The 16,523-nt window shown below is 44.2% G+C and overlaps 2 protein-coding genes across 6 annotated transcripts in view; one reads left to right on the forward strand and one right to left on the reverse strand.

Moving 5' to 3' along the window:
* The window catches only part of LOC131893250 (diacylglycerol kinase 1-like), a 43,321-nt gene extending 28,126 nt beyond the window's left edge, over positions 1 to 15,195 (reverse strand). The window contains exon 1 of the mRNA XM_059243265.1: positions 14,348 to 15,195. Coding sequence (XP_059099248.1) covers positions 14,348 to 14,726 — 379 coding nt within the window. The 5' untranslated portion in view covers positions 14,727 to 15,195. The remainder of the gene's footprint in view (positions 1 to 14,347) is intronic.
* Positions 9,629 to 16,523, forward strand: part of LOC131893340 (biotin--protein ligase-like) — a 44,480-nt gene continuing 37,585 nt past the window's right edge. For 3 of the 5 annotated variants that reach the window (XR_009374706.1, XR_009374694.1, XR_009374695.1), the window contains exon 1: positions 9,629 to 10,156. Coding sequence is in view for 1 of the 5 variants with exons in the window: in XM_059243371.1 (XP_059099354.1) it covers positions 10,146 to 10,156 (11 nt within the window). In the remaining 4 variants the exon portion in view is untranslated. Of the gene's footprint in view, positions 10,157 to 10,347; positions 10,797 to 16,523 lie in introns of all 5 variants that reach the window. The other 2 variants (XR_009374701.1, XM_059243371.1) reach the window with 2 other exon arrangements.

A 16,523-nucleotide genomic window follows, 5' to 3' on the forward strand; every position in this document is an offset into this window, starting at 1 on the left:
TGGTCTTGGATTTATCGTACAAACTGAACAAAAACTCATTATTCAGTATGGCCATGTAGGTGCACTATCGAGAACGTGAACGATTTGTGAAATATTTGAGCCTAGAATGTGTGGATGACTCTTATTCTAGTAATCACTGCATAAAGAGACTGAGAGAGATAGCCACGATAAAAGAACGTTATTTGTATGAATGAGAATTCTGAACTGTTGAATGACGTCAACTTTTCAACAAAAGGAGCAGAACAGAATGGCAATTTTTGTTCAAAGTTTGAAAATATTTAGACATAGTTAACACTGACTAGCTAACACTTTTTAGCTTTGCCGTCACTCAACACATCAACGAGCCCACCAAAAGTTGGAAGTGAATGAGTGAGTGGCACACTTTTGTGAAATACATGCTCCCCACGTACAGGGGTTGGTAATGAAATGTGGCTAATTACAACGTTAGGGTCCATTTTCATTAACTGTTATAATTAAAGCCCTTGTCAATGAAAAAGAGTTCTCTAAACTTTGTACAAGCTGTGGAGTATTTGATATTCGATCGGACATTGCTTTTCTTGCTACATCAAAATGTAAGCTGATTAGTCAATCACTCCAAGAGGAGCAAGAGATCGGGGTTAGACAAAGTCAACATTCATCTCCTGCCCCAATTATAACTCCGACTGGTTTACATCCCGGTCCACTCTAGCCTGCTTGGGTACATAAGGGCCTCCTTCGCTAGGCCTTGCTTGGTCGAATATACCACTACCACTATTACTGCTATTACCACAACTAGTTTGTTTGTTTAACGAGTCTTCAAACCCGCACCAATATCCCGAGTCCGTCATCCAATATATCGGAGTTCACTATGCGTAACATCCGTCCTCTGGAAGGCCTTAGATGGCCTTGGTTGCCTTAGCCAAGGCCCATGGCCAGTGGATTGGCCTTGTCAGTGGGAAAGGGGGGGAGACATCCGCTCGAGGTCAAAATCTTGGTCAAAAAGGGATCCTTCACATTCATCATTTCCGGACATGTTTTGCCCTTCCCTTTTTTTTCTTCGGGAAGTGATAGGCAATCGTGCTCTGTTACTATTTTTAGTCCTTCTCTTCGCTCGTATTCTCCAATGGAAAGGAGCACGAGAGAGCTCGCGTGAGTACGTGTTCTGAAGATGGGGAAGCCTGCTTTTTTTTCAAGAGCCACACAATCACGAAGATCTTGCCTTGTCAAGTCGTGCCATTACCCATTGTTTGTTATAGATGCTGTCGACTCAATTATGGACCAGATTCTCTTTCTTTATTTCTGTCTCTCGACCAAGGAACAATATGGAGTGTTGTACCATGGACAGGAAGCGATGCACAAAAGGTGCAAAAAGGACATCCTTATCTCTGTGTAAAATATAATTTAGGAGGCGTTCAAGCCGGTCTCGCGTTATGAGCCAAGCCAGGCCAGCTGGGCTATAATTAGAAATCAGGAATGTGCCAAAACTTTGCGTTTTATGTGGGAGGCAAAAGTTATAGCATCTCATGATCTAAGTGGACGTAGTTTGGTCAATTGCCGACGCGTTGGGAACATATTTTGAGGATATCTATTCTCGACCTGCTCCCGTCTTTTTCATGCTTATTTGCTCGAGAACTGTGTGCTTGGGAAAGGTATAGATTTGAGGGGCAGCTTCATCTATTCCATTTCCCACTTGACATGAGAACATCTGAAAATCTAGGCCAGCCTTGTTCCTGTTGTAACATTCTTGACTTCCATTAATAATGTGGCGAAAAAGGTATTAGAATCTTGCGGCAAATTTTGACGGGCGATTCAGTTTGTATTAAGTGTGCACTGTGTGCACTGCACACCCACCTAATCGTGCTCATGCTCTTGTTTCAGCGCTATGGGATGCTAGGCTAAGCCGTGGTAATGACCACCTCCTTTGAGGAGGGAGGCCAGCCACATCATTTATCTTGGCCTTTATCAATTATTCACATGGCCCAGGGATATGTGCGGTACTACATGAGTTATCCTCTTTTTTCCGCTTCCCTTTCGTTCTCTTTCTCTCGCTTTCAATCTGTCATGGATCTCTCCCCACGAGACAGCTCGCTGACAGGATCAGACTCCCCAAAAACTTGTTTGCTTGTTTGTCACTCCCTGTTTTGAATTTTCATCACATTTCCAACGCCCGCTTAAGCCTTAGCCCTGCTTCAACGGCAGCCTTCCTGATAGATAATAGAGGAGTCGTCGTCTCCTCCCCCCGTCGCCGTGGACTTCAAGGCGCGGCCATGATCGTAAAAGCGGCCTTTGACGTCACTCCTCCTGTTGTGACGTCATCAACGAGGCAGCCCAAGGTTGGCTCGAGCGGGCTTGAGCGGGCTTGAGCGGGCGTGACTGGGTTGGTGAGCGAGCACCAAACTCGAACGGACTCGCTCAAGGCCTTCGATAACGAAGACAGCAACGACAAATAAGACGAACGACGAGGGTCTTTTGTATACGATAGCGAGCGTTTTCGGCTTTCGGCCTTCGACATGGAGCGCTGCTGGAGCTCACTCCAGTCGGATTGACGGATTCTGAATCCCATAACGATGTTTTTGTACTCCATGGACAGGGCATGAAGAGATCTGGGATTGGTCAAGTGGATTAGGGTTCATTAATGTGATGGCTTGTCTCGAGTTTGACCGAGGAGGGGATCTGAGAGCACGAACGATATGGTTCGACAGAGTCAATCGGATGTCTAACCTCCTCACCTGGCCCAACCGAGCTTGACACGATATTTTCGTAGAGACCACAACTTGTCAGCCTTAGTGGCCTTCACAACGCCTCGAAGGGGGGGGGAGGGGGGGGAGGGGAGTCGGCCGTCAAGTCTTATTGAAGTTTGGTATTGTGTGGCTAGCCGAAAAATGACATCTGTTTCTCGAAGTCACTTTCATTTCGGTCCTTCTGACTTGGCTCGTTGTTAAGGCGCCCCTACTACTCTCGGCAACCGAAGCATTGATCACCATTTCATCTCAAGCCTGTCTCTGTCTTCTTTCTCTCTTTCCCAAGGCAAAGCCAGCAGAGAGGCTCGAGGCTCCTCCATCCATGTGGTGCCGAGGAGGGAGGCCTTTGTCGTTTTTATCCACCATCATCCACTGACTACTTTTTCAACTGTCTTTCTGGTCTCGAAAAACTTTCCGTCCTTTTTCTTTCACGGTCTTCATCTACTACAACTAGTACTATTGCTACTACTCTTGGCTCGGCTGGCTTTAGTGTCCTCCTCCATCAACATCTGAGGAAGCGAGTAGGATTGAAACGAGAATGATATTCGCCAAGATGTTTGACGTTTTCAGGATGAGTAAGCTGGCTGACACATGGCCTTTTTTACCTTCCATGGTTTTCCACGGACCCTTTGTCAAGTGTCAGTGTAAACCATTACCCTTCCCAGGAACGCACAGAATGACTTGACGCTCGGCAACCTCGCCAATCTCAAGGCCTTGAGAGAGAGAAGGGGCTCTTCAAACGAGAATGGAGAACAGGGTGGCCGTCATAAACTCAATTTGACGCGTAAAGTCGATCGGAAATTGGATCGGGCAACACTCAGCGGCTGCGATGGCGGCACAACATTGCCTGGCAGGAGGAGAAATGGGAGGAATGCGGCGGGGCAACTTGATCCCCACTCTCGACTGACATTTACACAACGAAAACATTCCCTTGAGAGTGATAGTTTTCATGGACACAGGGAGTAAGTAAGTCAGTCAGTCAGTAAGGGAGAGGACATTGTGGAACCTGCTTACTCTTCACCTTGAACATCCGAGGTGGTCATGGCCCTCTGAAGATTACAAAAACAGAGCAGACCCTTTTCGTCTTCCTGCTCATTCTTCGTTTTCTTAATGGACGAGATCTTCTTCATTCACGGACGTGGTGGAACAAGTTGGCAAATTTGAAATGCTAAGGACGCCGTCCGACATCCGGCTAGCAACGGGCGAGCCTGAATTAGTGTGCCCAAAGCGAAACGAAACGAAACGAGACGTTCTAAAGAACAAGACAAGACACATTTGAAAGTGAAGGGCCAACACGAAAAGCGAAAAAGGAACATGGTATCTAATCTAGACATTCTTTTTGATCGTCCAATAATCATGGCTTCCGCTCGCTCCGAAACGATCCCGGTCAACGAGTCGCTCGGAATCGATAATGAAGGCTCGAGAGTGAAATGCTCAGCATACCAGAATGTCATTCCTTCTGCCAAAAGAGGGGGAGGGTGAAGGAGGATAAGGCAAACATTTTTGTTTTTTCTAAGATCGACAGGTCTGCTCCGTTAAACTTGGCCAAATCCTAAAGTTCAATTTCGTCCAATGCGGACAATACATCCGAGTTAGCTTTTGTTTCTTTTTCATTTTATTTTCGTCATTCAGGTCTCCTTGCTCAAGCTCCTCCAAAGACAGCACAATGAATTGAAAGTCTCCAAGAAGGCTAGATATTTGCCCTCTTCCAAGAAGGTACGACACTCTGAAACACTCATGTTTTCAGTTGGTATAAATGGGATTCGTCCAAACCCGAGAATTAGGGTCAATCCTTACAACCGGAAGGCTTAACGAGCACGTACTTGTCCCAAAAAACTTGTCCCCTCTTGGTCAGTTCTTTCCGAGTCCTTCGATTTCAATTTGCTGCTATTCTCTATGTTAGCATACATACGCTTGGACAAATAATGCTTCACCAATCGTCCTCCATTCCCCTGTTTTCCAAATCCTGCTTAGTCTTGTTCATTGGCATTTGTCTTTCACATGAGTCAAGAATAATTGACTATTTCATCCCAAAGAACGTAAGTTATTTATTGCTTATTGGCAAATCAATTTGAAGGTAGAATTGAAAGAAAATTCAATTTAGTATTAGACTATGATCGTGCAAAAGAAAGCAACTGATGCTTTCAAGTTCAGGGATGCCAGCAATTTAGGCCAGACTATTTGCGTACCTGAAGTGGGAGATCCTTGGATCTACTCAACTGGAAAGGGATATTTTCCTAAGCGTTATTGCAAGTACTCGAGATCAAAGCCATGGCCCAGTTTCCTTAGCTGGGGCCATTTGATCAAGACTTTATTGTCTTTCTTGGGTGGATTCTCACATGTTTTTTCACCCATTACATTTAATGTCTTCATGACCGTCACGCTCGCTTTCATGCCCATTTCCCAACTCCTTAACATTAAGATGGACCATAACTTTGAACAACCATTGTCGTCGAAGTGCTATTGGATGTGCAATGCACAATCCTCATTCAACAATATTGGAGCTGGTTACAAGGGTCTTCAAAGATTCCAGACCCTTTCCAGATCATCCCAACCATCAACAACTAATGCCATTCAGGCTTCACGTGAGGCCTCTCAAAACCACGGGCCTATCTTGGGGTTGGTTTGTTTGCACAAGCGGCTGAAGTCTTAGGATTGAGCATGAATTAGAATAAACTCCCGCTACCGCTATCCGTCAATAACTGGTAAATGTATGGGTGTTTTTTCTCCTCCGCCATTTCTTCAGAGGTTGGTTGGAGTTATGATCTCCGACTACTGATTTTTCTACTGAATGTTTTGTCCGAGAGACAAGATTTGGTCATCCATAACTCATCCGTCGTGGAGACAATTGTATGGACAATCACCTGTTAGGGATGGCCGAATCCGTTTTGTCCTGTCCAAGTTTTTGTGGCTCAGGTTCACGCTCATGTACTACAGAGCTAACTCGTCTGGTTGCGGATGGCATGCATAACTGAAGATTAATTTTCTTGGCACGAGCCCTTGCTCAGGTCTGACCTGTGAAGTTATCCATGTTTCAAACCAGGGAAGACGTGTAAATGCCTTTGAAGTTGGCTGGAAGTTCACGGATTCCAAATGAAGAACTGAGCACGAAGGAAGGAATTCAGAGAATCTTAATGGGGATTCAATTATACCTTTGGCCTTGGAGAAGCGATTACTGGAAAAGGTTTCTTTCTCTCCATTTCAATGAGGCTGCGCAATGAACTGTTGTTGCATGAGGATGTAGTCATTTTTTCGAAGACGACTTTGATTGATTTTTCCTAACCCTCCGGCTTTCAATCATTACTTTAGTCTCATTAGAACTTTTTGTTGTGGGATATTGGACTCCTATTTTGAAGGAGAGGTTTCTGACAGGGTAATGACGCACAAACGATACCTAATGTGGCATTCATCATCTTGATAATTCGAGTACTAAATGTCCTCTGGATTTTCAAACTTTATGCTTCCTCCAGTCATATCAATGTACTGCAGTGATATTTTCCTTGCCTCTAGCATGATATTCTGTACAAATGAATCACACATTAAAATAGAAATTTTATCCATAGTTGGTGCAATATGATTTCGTCCAACTCTACGACATTTTGCTTCAAAGGTTCAAAACAACTTCTAGTCAAGAGCATTTTAAACTGTTCCTGAATCTAAAATGTATCGTTTTTCATTAATGATGTCTTCACAGAGAGTGGTTTCACAAGAAGTGTATTGTCTTGATTGCACAGAAATTGAGACCCAAGCAAACATTGACGGTTTGGTTGGTCGTGGAAAGAGCAGAAAGAATGAGTTGACCATGGAAAGGAAACTGAATCAATGGACTCTCTTGCATTGAAATGCAAACGATATGGACCATGTCAATGGTTGCAGTTGGTTAGGAGCACAATTGTTTACATTTCAAGACCACTAGTCTGGATCGTTCAAAAAATATCTTCTAACCGTCAGTGAAAAGAGAGCTCCAGTAAAAAATATTCTAGCGCGTTTGTTTTACAGATCATCACATTAAAAGTGTTCTTCCATCAAAGATACGGACAAAACAGATTACCCGGGTAACAAGTTTTTCTATTTCTGCCATGTTTTCAAAACATAGTCTATGCAACCAAATTTGTCTCGAGTGACATATCTATTTTTTGGTGAGGGAAAAAATGCTTCACCCATTCAAGATCTTTCAAATATACGACTTAAACGAATTCAAACCCTTCCAACAATTCATGATCATTTGATCCAAAGTACTTGCTCGAAATCAGCGCATTCTCAACTAAGGAGGGTGGAGTGACCCTGTCAGGGTGACTGGAGCAGTTTCGAGCTTTGTTTGCGAACGCACGTGAGCCTGGCAAGTTTTATGTTCATGGCCTGTTCTTCATACCCCGATATCACTTCATGATGCGGATGTAATCAGCTCAAAGTGGACGATTTGTTGGTTTTGGCGATGCAATCGATTGACTAGGGTGGAGTCCCTTTTGCCTTGGTTTCAAACTGTTCAGGGGAAACCAGCTATGTTTTGCCCTTCACCTACAAACACCACCACCACCACCACCACCACCACCACGACCACGACCATCCACTCACATTGATCAAAACCTAATAAATTTCCCTGAAGCGCCAAGTACAACCGTGTGATTGAAAGAGGGAATGTATGAGGTAGTCTTGTAAACCTTGCAAATTGCATTTCCTGGAGGGGAGGAAAGAATTGAATAGAATGAAGCCCTGTTCTAATACCACTTGTACTTCTTCTACTACGAGCTCTTCTATACCGCCTTCACAACTCACGCCGCCATTCTGCGTTTTCCTATGTATGCAGAGAGGCAAAAGTTTCTTGAAGACCTTGACTTGCTCGGGTCTCGAATCTCCTTTAGTGCGAGAATTTATGGATGCAAATGATCTCAATAGCTGTGGGCAAATTGATCTGATTTGAGATTTTTGATTTATATCCCTTAAAGTGAAGGCCTCCCCAATTTATCACGAAGCAGGAAAGAAATTGCCACATAAACAATCTGTTGTTCACAGTCGTGCGAGCTAATCTGGAATATCAAATTAGCCAACGGTTGACGCAACCAGTTCCAATTCAGAAACATGGCACGGCAAGATTAATAAAAGAAAAGTGGAGATTTGCGATTGATCTCAACTGAAATACTACGAGAGACCCGGGGAGGAAAAATCAAAGAACGAAATGCAAATGAAGGAACTAAATCCTTTCATTTCAATAGTAATGGGGATTACATTCCTTGTAGGTGTTAAAAAAAGCACGTGAAAAGACAAACCAAAAAAAAAAACATCTTGTTGAATTCTTTAAATGGTTAAACAGATGCAACCGTGGAAGAAATGGCACGATGCAGTTGCGGCATCCAAAGAGTTTGCTCTTGTTTCTTAAATGACGCAAAATAAATGCTGAACAAATGAATGATTTAAGAGTGCTCTGTTCACAGAAGAAACAAGTTGCAACTTGAGCCGCTCACGCATAAAGGCCAGGTTTTTGCAATAGTCGTACAAACAAGTACAGGTTTTTAGTATCCGTGTACAAAAGAAGAAAGAGGCAGGTTCACAACTGATTTTAATCTTTTTTTAATGGCCTTATCAATGCCACCAGCTTTTAATTGGCGTGTCTAGGGGTCCAAGGTGAGCCAAGTCAGAGAGAATGCCATTCAAACGAAAATGGACGATTCCTTTCTTCTATCTTTTCTTGATCATTAAAACATGTCTTCGTTAAGTTGGTCGAAAGTTCTCTAGGTTTCAAATACAATGATAATAACTACAACATTCAAGGGGCCCCAATATCAAACTCTTAAAGCAGTAAGCCAATGCCAATATTCAGGGGGATGGATGCACTGGGATAATCTCAAATCCCGCCCTCATGGACGAGATAACCAGTCAGTCTTGTTTTGTTCAAACCACCTACACAATTTAACTCTTTCTTCGTCTCACTTCCTACTTGAATTCAATGTGGCAAAAAGCCCTTTCTTTGACACATTGCCCGGATTTGATCCCATCTGATTCGGTTTGATTGAGTGCGAGTCCATCATTTAGGGAGGCAATGGTCAATGCTTGGCAGCTCTCTTAAACTGAACCATTAGCCAATCTTGAACATTTCGTCCTAAGCTCCTCTGGTCCGATTGAGAATGTTTACTCGCCGGAACCGGTCATGCTGATTTGCTTCAATGGTCCGTTTTGATTGCAATGACCTGTCGTTAAAATCTGATTCGAGTGGCGATAAAAAAAAATTAATTAATGACCGTGTCAAACAAGTGCATGTTATCCCTCAAACCCGCCGACTCCGGGGTGAAGGCAGAGGAGCCGCATTCCAAGTGTTAGGAACTCACCGTCCATTTTACGGCATTCACACCATTATTTCATATCATCGTAGCTTATCCCATGGTCCGAGTAGTGACCATTAAATGTGGCAAAAATGAGGTTTCAAGAGCATTCAGGACGGGTGAATCTCATCTTTTATGGGAAAGGTGCTAAATTTCAAATCCAATTAAATGCCAGACATTTATTGAACCAAAAAAAATTCTTGCAAGAGGGAGCGAATCAAGCGACGGTTGCAAAAACGCGAACCAGTTTTCATGCTTCTTTTTGTTACAAATGCCCTTGCAAAACTGGATAAGAATTTCAAGGTTTGCTTTTATGACAGAACCATTGTGTTTGAGAAATTTCAAGAGCTGGGAAAAACACCAAATTTATTCCCCTACCATAAACTTGAATAAATCACAAAAAAACTGACCCATTAACGCTCTCTCGTGTCAATCAATCTCTCAAAAATGCCTGGTTTAGAATTCGTAAAAGTCGGAAACAATCAAATTCCTTTGAACGTGACAAGGGTTGATGAGCTACTCGTCCCAATCCCAAGTTGGCGCAGTTTTCTAAACCTGTTCATGTCAACGGCGACAAATTAACACTTCGATGTTTTCCTGGCAAGATATGGCAGCGATCCAAATTAGAGTCTCCATCCAATTAAAAATCCTCAATGCTTTCGTGACAATCAAAATTTCCTGATTTTCAGACGTATCAAGGCCCCAACGAGATTTTAGCAACCTCATAACTTCAGGGTGACCGCCAGATAGCCTTTATATCAAACTTCGATCTTGCGACACGCGTTAAGCCTCTTCTACATTAGAAGGGATGAGAAATAACATAGGCACTTAGCAGTCACTTGCTAACCCCGTCTAAGAGTGACATAATTCGATATGGATGCCCTTCTAAGGCTAAGAGTACCTACTGACGGCGAGGTCGATTGGAATTTGAGAAGTATTCCCGTCACCTTCTGAGATGTGATTGATCTGAAAGTATCCATTTCTGTGGAGTCATTCATCCAATCCCGTCTGATGTGGTCAAGATTGGGCCCTCACCGGACTGAAGTAATCTTGAGCAATCACGAGGCATTCTTCCCGACACACGAACCAAGAAAAGCCCCTGGAGTCAATGAGTCTGGGGTGAGCCATTAACGATATTTACGGAGTTTAAAAGGACACAAACGCAATGTACCAAAACTCGATTTCGTAGAGTTCATAGTGGCTGTATTCTAGGAAATTCAACTCCAAAGCCCTCTGACGTCAAGTTCATTGTAATCTAATCCGAAAATCAATTGAATTCTGTACCTGTCAGGGCTTCCAATCGATTTTAGGAACTCAATTCTACGGATTGCTTGAAATTAATTTCCTTGTGAACGCGCATTGGCTCACGAAAGATGGACCGGAGGCTGGAACCGGATTCGAATTCGGCTTCAATGCCAGCCTTAGAACTAAATATGTGCCTTTATGCATTCAACACCGAAATCTGGCGGGTTCAACATTGGCCAAGCCGAGGCAATTATGATGAAGGCAGTTCCAACCACAGGCAACCAGTTTAGGTCCTTTGAGGGCCCCATAATGTGCCTCTAGTCCAAACCAAACCAAGAGTCTCCCGCAGTCATAAATCAAAGTAATTACTGAACGTGGTGCCCAAACGCCAGTGCCTCGGGGTCAAGTCCATGAAATATGTTTGTGATTCGAAATTAATTTCCTGGAGGCCTCCCATTCCTGAGAACCGATCATATCATGAGAATCTTCCTTTAAAGCTCAAAACCATCTAACGGTGAGATATCGAATCTCTTCATTTAGTCGCCGTAGGACCTTTTGGGGGCCCTTTTGAGTAGGCTTTAAGAATTCAATTAAGATCAAAGGCAATGATAGGTCGGTTAATTAGCCATCATGGGGCACATGACTGCCATATTAGATGTATTTACGAGCATGCTGGGCTTTGAAGGGGCCCCCGCAATTCCTTACCACCCCACTTGACATTCATCCTGACGATAACAAATGTTTCTGAGGCACTCAAGGAGCGACGGAACACCATCGAATGAAAATGTTTGTTACGGCTACGTTCAGTTACCAAAAGTTGACCTAAGCTTGACTGAGTAAATGAAGTAAATAGTGGCGAAGACGAGAGAGCCCCCGAGCGGAAGTCTATTCAAAAGACGTAGGTGTAGTATATCAAATTGCTCAAAAGAACTACTATCTTAAGAACATGTTTGAACAACTCAAGGGTCAGTTTGGCGAATCCTTTATCCTCTTGAGCTCGAGCATTCCCTTTGAGCCAGATGCGTGACTGATTTTTGCTCTCGTGAAACTGGCCAGGATGCAAATTGAACTCGAGTACATGGACGACAAAGGAGGACAAAGTCTCTCCGTTCAATCCAGAGGGTGTTTGGGCGAGACGCCCGTCAACAAAGCCGTCCCATCGAGATAAGACCTTGAATTTGTCAGTAAAAACCCTCTTGATGGCTCTCGCTATAATGATGATAGGAGGCTGCTGGGAGAACGAGAGGAAGAAGAAAGAGAACATGGGGTGCCTTGATATGACAAGTGACTTGATCATTAATCCCAGCAAGGCTCCTTAATCCAGACTCGGAGGAGAAGAGGAAGCAGAAGAAAAAGAGCTAAAACTGTCCTAGGCCAAAGAAACTCTGCCATCGCCTCCGCCGCCAAGAAGTCATTTTTCATGGGCGTTGTAAATGCTGAAAGAGTGAAACCAAGAGAGATCAACCAGAGGCAATGTGGAACTGAATGGAAGGTCGGTCGGTTCATTCATGGTTCAATTGCGGATTTGCGAACCTCAAGATCGCTCGTTTCCTTTTCATTCCTGGGTGGGTCTGAGATTGAGATTGAGTTTGAACAGAGTCATCCCCAAACTCGTCGGCATAATTGCCACCGACAGGCACGCATATGTTTTCAAAGAGGTACGGTCACTCTCTTTAATTGGAGAAATCGGGCGTCTTTTAAGGTCTGAGGGCCCCATTCAACACGATCATCCGTGACCAAAACCCACGACTGATATCGAGTATCACAAATTGAGAAAGAGAAGGGCCATCCCAAAAGTATGCCCTTCTGGTTTTTCCCTTTCCGATGAAAACGCACTCGGGATCAGCTGATACCAAACCAAAATTATGTGTTCGCTTGTGGGCTCTTCTGCTCTTCGAACATGCCATAGAATGTTTGGGGATACTACTCGTACATGTAAGTGTGTTTTGTGCGCGGGCAAATTGTCTCATTTGCATAAGCCGTCTTAGAGTATGAAATACGATCGATCAAGGCAGACCCCATCTCGTAATTTTCTCGTAGGAGGAAACGAGTTGGCTACATCTTCGTTCTTGGTGAGTTTCGAGGTAGACCCAAATGCTCAACCAAATGTTCCGGGAAAACTTTTGCTTTGCGCGTTAGAGCTCAAATCGGAGGTATTACTGGTAGTGGGATGCTTCTCTCCTTTATCTGAAAAGTTTTCTTAACCTTTTGTCAATGGGAATGCAAAGTGAATCCCCTTGAAAAATGAATGGGCCTGAGATTGGAAGTGAAGGACAATCACTTAAGGCCTGAGAACTGTTACAAAGTTGACATTTCAGCGTCAATCTGGTTTCTCTTTTGTCGCCTTCTCTCTTGTCAACCTTTTCAGCGGCTCAAGCTTGACAGTCTAGTGGGAAGAGAAGGACAATTTCACTTTCATCTTGTCAGTGTCAGCCTACGGCTCCAAGTTTGGTTGAGTTTGCTCCCCTCATTAGCCAGCAGCAAAGGACTTGTAATGAGCTCTGTTAAGTGCCCTGTCAAGTGATATTAAGTCTGGCCTCAATTCGGTGTCAAGAGGTAATTCCATGAATGCCGTACTTTTTTCCGTCTGACTGTGCAGGATTGAAGAGCAACGTACGATGGCCAATTCATCGTGACATTGTTTGAAAGGGGTGTCATCCAATAATCTGGGGTTTCCGTTGACACCAAGGAAACGCGCGCCCAAATCAGGCCTTTCCAAGGTTTCTCCTGATCCCAAAACGGTGGCCAACCAAAGATGGTTCGGTTTGCTGTTTGATTTGATATGAAGAGCAACCGATTCAGAAGCCCAGCGATGCCATTATATCGAGAAGCTAGCCAGAACCAACTTGAACAAAGGCTTGATTTTAGTCTTGTCTACCCTTATTTCTCTCGCTCAATAGGGTGGATAAGCAGGCGATTGGGCAATGAGACGCAAGGCCTCTCAAATCTCGATCGCTTCACTTGAAAGGTTCGTGGAAGCGTGTGCCGTTTCCGAGTCTGGCCAAGAAAACGACAAACTGTCAAAACAAGGTCAGGAAAGTTCGTCTCTGTGCAAGTTCTTTCAATTTTTGTTGTTTTCCTCATCGTGATCGAGTAGGCGTGAGCCGTGAAAAGGTAAGCCTGACACAATCTTTTAGTACATTTTTTTTCCGAGAGACAATGGCATGACTGAAAAGAACTCAAAGATTGGTGTACCATTAAAATTTTCAGTCGTCGGCCGAGTCAGGTCGAAGAAAAAGAGGAAATCGAGTGCTTCCACTCTTGTCTTGAGGACTCATTTCATGCATTTATGTCTGTCACCTACCCAACCAACCAACCAACCAACCAACCAACCACAAAGATCTTTTGAACTCTCGAGACATTCGAGAATCCGGCGTTTAATTGCCTTGTCAGAGATCACTCTCTTGTGTTCCTGTTTATCGAGTGTATTTATGAACCATTGCAGCAGGTGATCTGGTGATCTAAAGGGAGCTCTGGATGACCCAAAGAGCGCCTGCTTATTGAAAGTGTCTGAGAAACGTCACTCATTTGCCTCTTTAATGGCCCTTAATTGCCCCTACCGAGTACGATCTAAATTACATGCCTAGACTGGCGACCAAACCAGCCTGCCGAGTCGTCCAGGGTAATTGCAGCAATTACAACATTGACATTGCTAATAACTCGTTCTAATTAGGCTTGGATGTTCTTCTTCCTCTAGGCCTTGATCCCTGCCTTCCTCTCGCTCTCTCGCTTTGTCTGCATCTCAGTTTTGTCAATTCAACGCAGGACGTCGTTCAACAATGGACATGACTTTTGAAAAATGTAGTCGTGAGCAAACTGATAACGAATCACTTTGCGGTAAAGGTGTCATCCCTGAACCTGCGGTGCACGTTCGGAAGTTGGACGATATTGACTCAAGAGATAATTTGTAGCAGTCTCGTTACTTAACAGCAGGCCTTACTCTTCTTCATCAATGCAGATGGGAAGGGAGGGCATTGATTTCGTTGCCGAACCGAGATGCCTCCTCCCCGTTTCCTCCTTTCGAAAAATAATCACAATTTGGAAGAACTTCATAAATGAACTTACAGGCAGCCAGGTCCTGAAGCTGCTGAAACTCGGCCGGTGATAGCTTGTCCCACGTGAGCATGGGTGTAAGTTGCTGCGGCGTTTGGGATGTTTGCCCGGATCCGGCTGGATGATTTTTCGTGGGAGACGACATGGTCATGCAACTAGATCGATGGGGCTCGGATTGATCGGCTACTACGTCACTATTCACAACCTGTTTGGCCTCGGCACCACAATCCTCTCGAGACCCATCCGGTTCGCTACTCCCGCCTTCGCCTCCTCCACCTCCTCCTCCACCACCACCACCACCACAGCAACCGGAGACACTCCCACTAGAATGGTTGGAATTAGACGAGGGCGCCACAATACTGTTGGTATCACGGGTGTCAGCTATTTTCATTGCTCACGGGTCTGGCGGAATTCTCGCTCCGTTCACTAATTCTCACTATTGGATTTTAGGTCGAAGGACAAGTCATTCTGTCTTAACACTCCCACGAAGACATGCGAACACATCGGGCACGTATGGGGAAATAGGGAAATAGGAAAATAGGAAAATATGAGGAAGTCACGAAACAACGGGAAATTGGGCCGCTCAGCTCGACCGTGATGGTTTCGACCCCCACCGCAGAGATGATTCGATGACTCTGGCTAAAAAGCACGAGTCATGGGTGGTTTACAGGATAATCACATCTTCGTCTTCTTCGTTGTCTTCTCGAGAGTGCGTGCTACATCCATTGACACACTAGAAAGTTTGGTTGTGCCAGCCACAGCACGGAGAAGAAGTTAGTTGTGATAGCGATAATGGTGTTGTTGTTTGTGTTGTTGTTTCTGGTGATCTCCTACATCGTCACGGGAGAGCGAGTCCGTTCTCGAAGTGTGCTAAGGTCGAACTGTAGTTCTCTCGCAGAAGTCATACACTCACTTTTTCGAGTTGCTCGCCGTGGAAGTCGGGAACCCAAGGCGTCCTTCCTTTCAACAACGAGAGCGTGGCAGCCATCGGATCCCTCTGTGCATGCACGTGGGGTTGCTCGGCTACTGCTGAAATGTACGCACGACTCCGGAAGGAAAAATTGGGAGCACCCAGCATTGCACACTAGGAGAACCAGGGATTTGACTTTGTTCCTCCAAGCAGACTAGGGAGTTCCTGTACGACATTGATTATTTTGAGACCATTCACATGAATTATTGGGCCCAAATGTCCATTGGCTTGTTGAAAACGTTAACTTCTTCGGGTATGTTATAGTTTAATTTCATCATCTCGGAGCAACAGAAACACGATTTGCGTATCTAGGTGCCGCTTCACGACGGTTGTGAGATCGGTGAATCTCGGAGAGTGGAGCGGCCTCGACGTTTAGTCCGTCGAAATGTCGTATGCGGAGAAAGAGAGCAAAATCTGTCGTATCCTCCGTACCTTCTGTCCAATTCTATGTCGACAAACCTAGTTGGAAATGATGCTGCCCGCTTCTTCTTTTCAACAATACTCAGAGAGTTTTGAACGGTGCTGATGTATGTAGGTGCCCTAGAGATTGTACACCAGCCCTCATGTCTGAACGAATCGAACTCATTTGCCATCCTTACATGGACACGAAGGTTCTGATGCGAATGAACTATTTAAAACCCCATTGAAATACTGGGTTGAAAAAGTCTCGTGATTGATAAAGGTTAACTCGGTGAATGTAGTGCTTAAGATGACACAATGTTTTTCGTAGACCTGGAAGTATCTTGCCAGGTTATTCTGCTCTTGCAACTTCATTTTACAGTGTTTTCAGCCCAATTTCAACAATACCATGGTTCATCCCTCCACCAGATGCCATGCCGTTTTAAGAGATAAGATGGAAAAAAAAACTCTGAAAAAGGCAAATCTGTCCAAACTATCCAGGATTTTTAATTTAGACAATATTTTTGAGTCAATCAGACCTTCAAGATTCGGGCTAGCTGGAAATAACGACAATTTATAAATAAAGATTGAAAAACCAATCGGTCATAGAAGTCTGTCAATTGTGGAGTAATGTACAACAGTAAGTTGTATAGTATAGGATAATATTCATAATGAGTGAGTATAACTACGGACAAGATGAATAATCCTTGTTCTCGTCGTCATTAAGGCTGTTTCACAAGTTTTTAAGGAGCCAAGTGATCTCTATATGATTCGAATCTTGGCGAATCACTTCAAATTACTCTTGTCATTATTATTGAC

This window comes from Tigriopus californicus, chromosome 1 (assembly GCF_007210705.1).
Source record: "Tigriopus californicus strain San Diego chromosome 1, Tcal_SD_v2.1, whole genome shotgun sequence".
Taxonomy (NCBI): Eukaryota; Metazoa; Arthropoda; class Copepoda; order Harpacticoida; family Harpacticidae; genus Tigriopus; species Tigriopus californicus.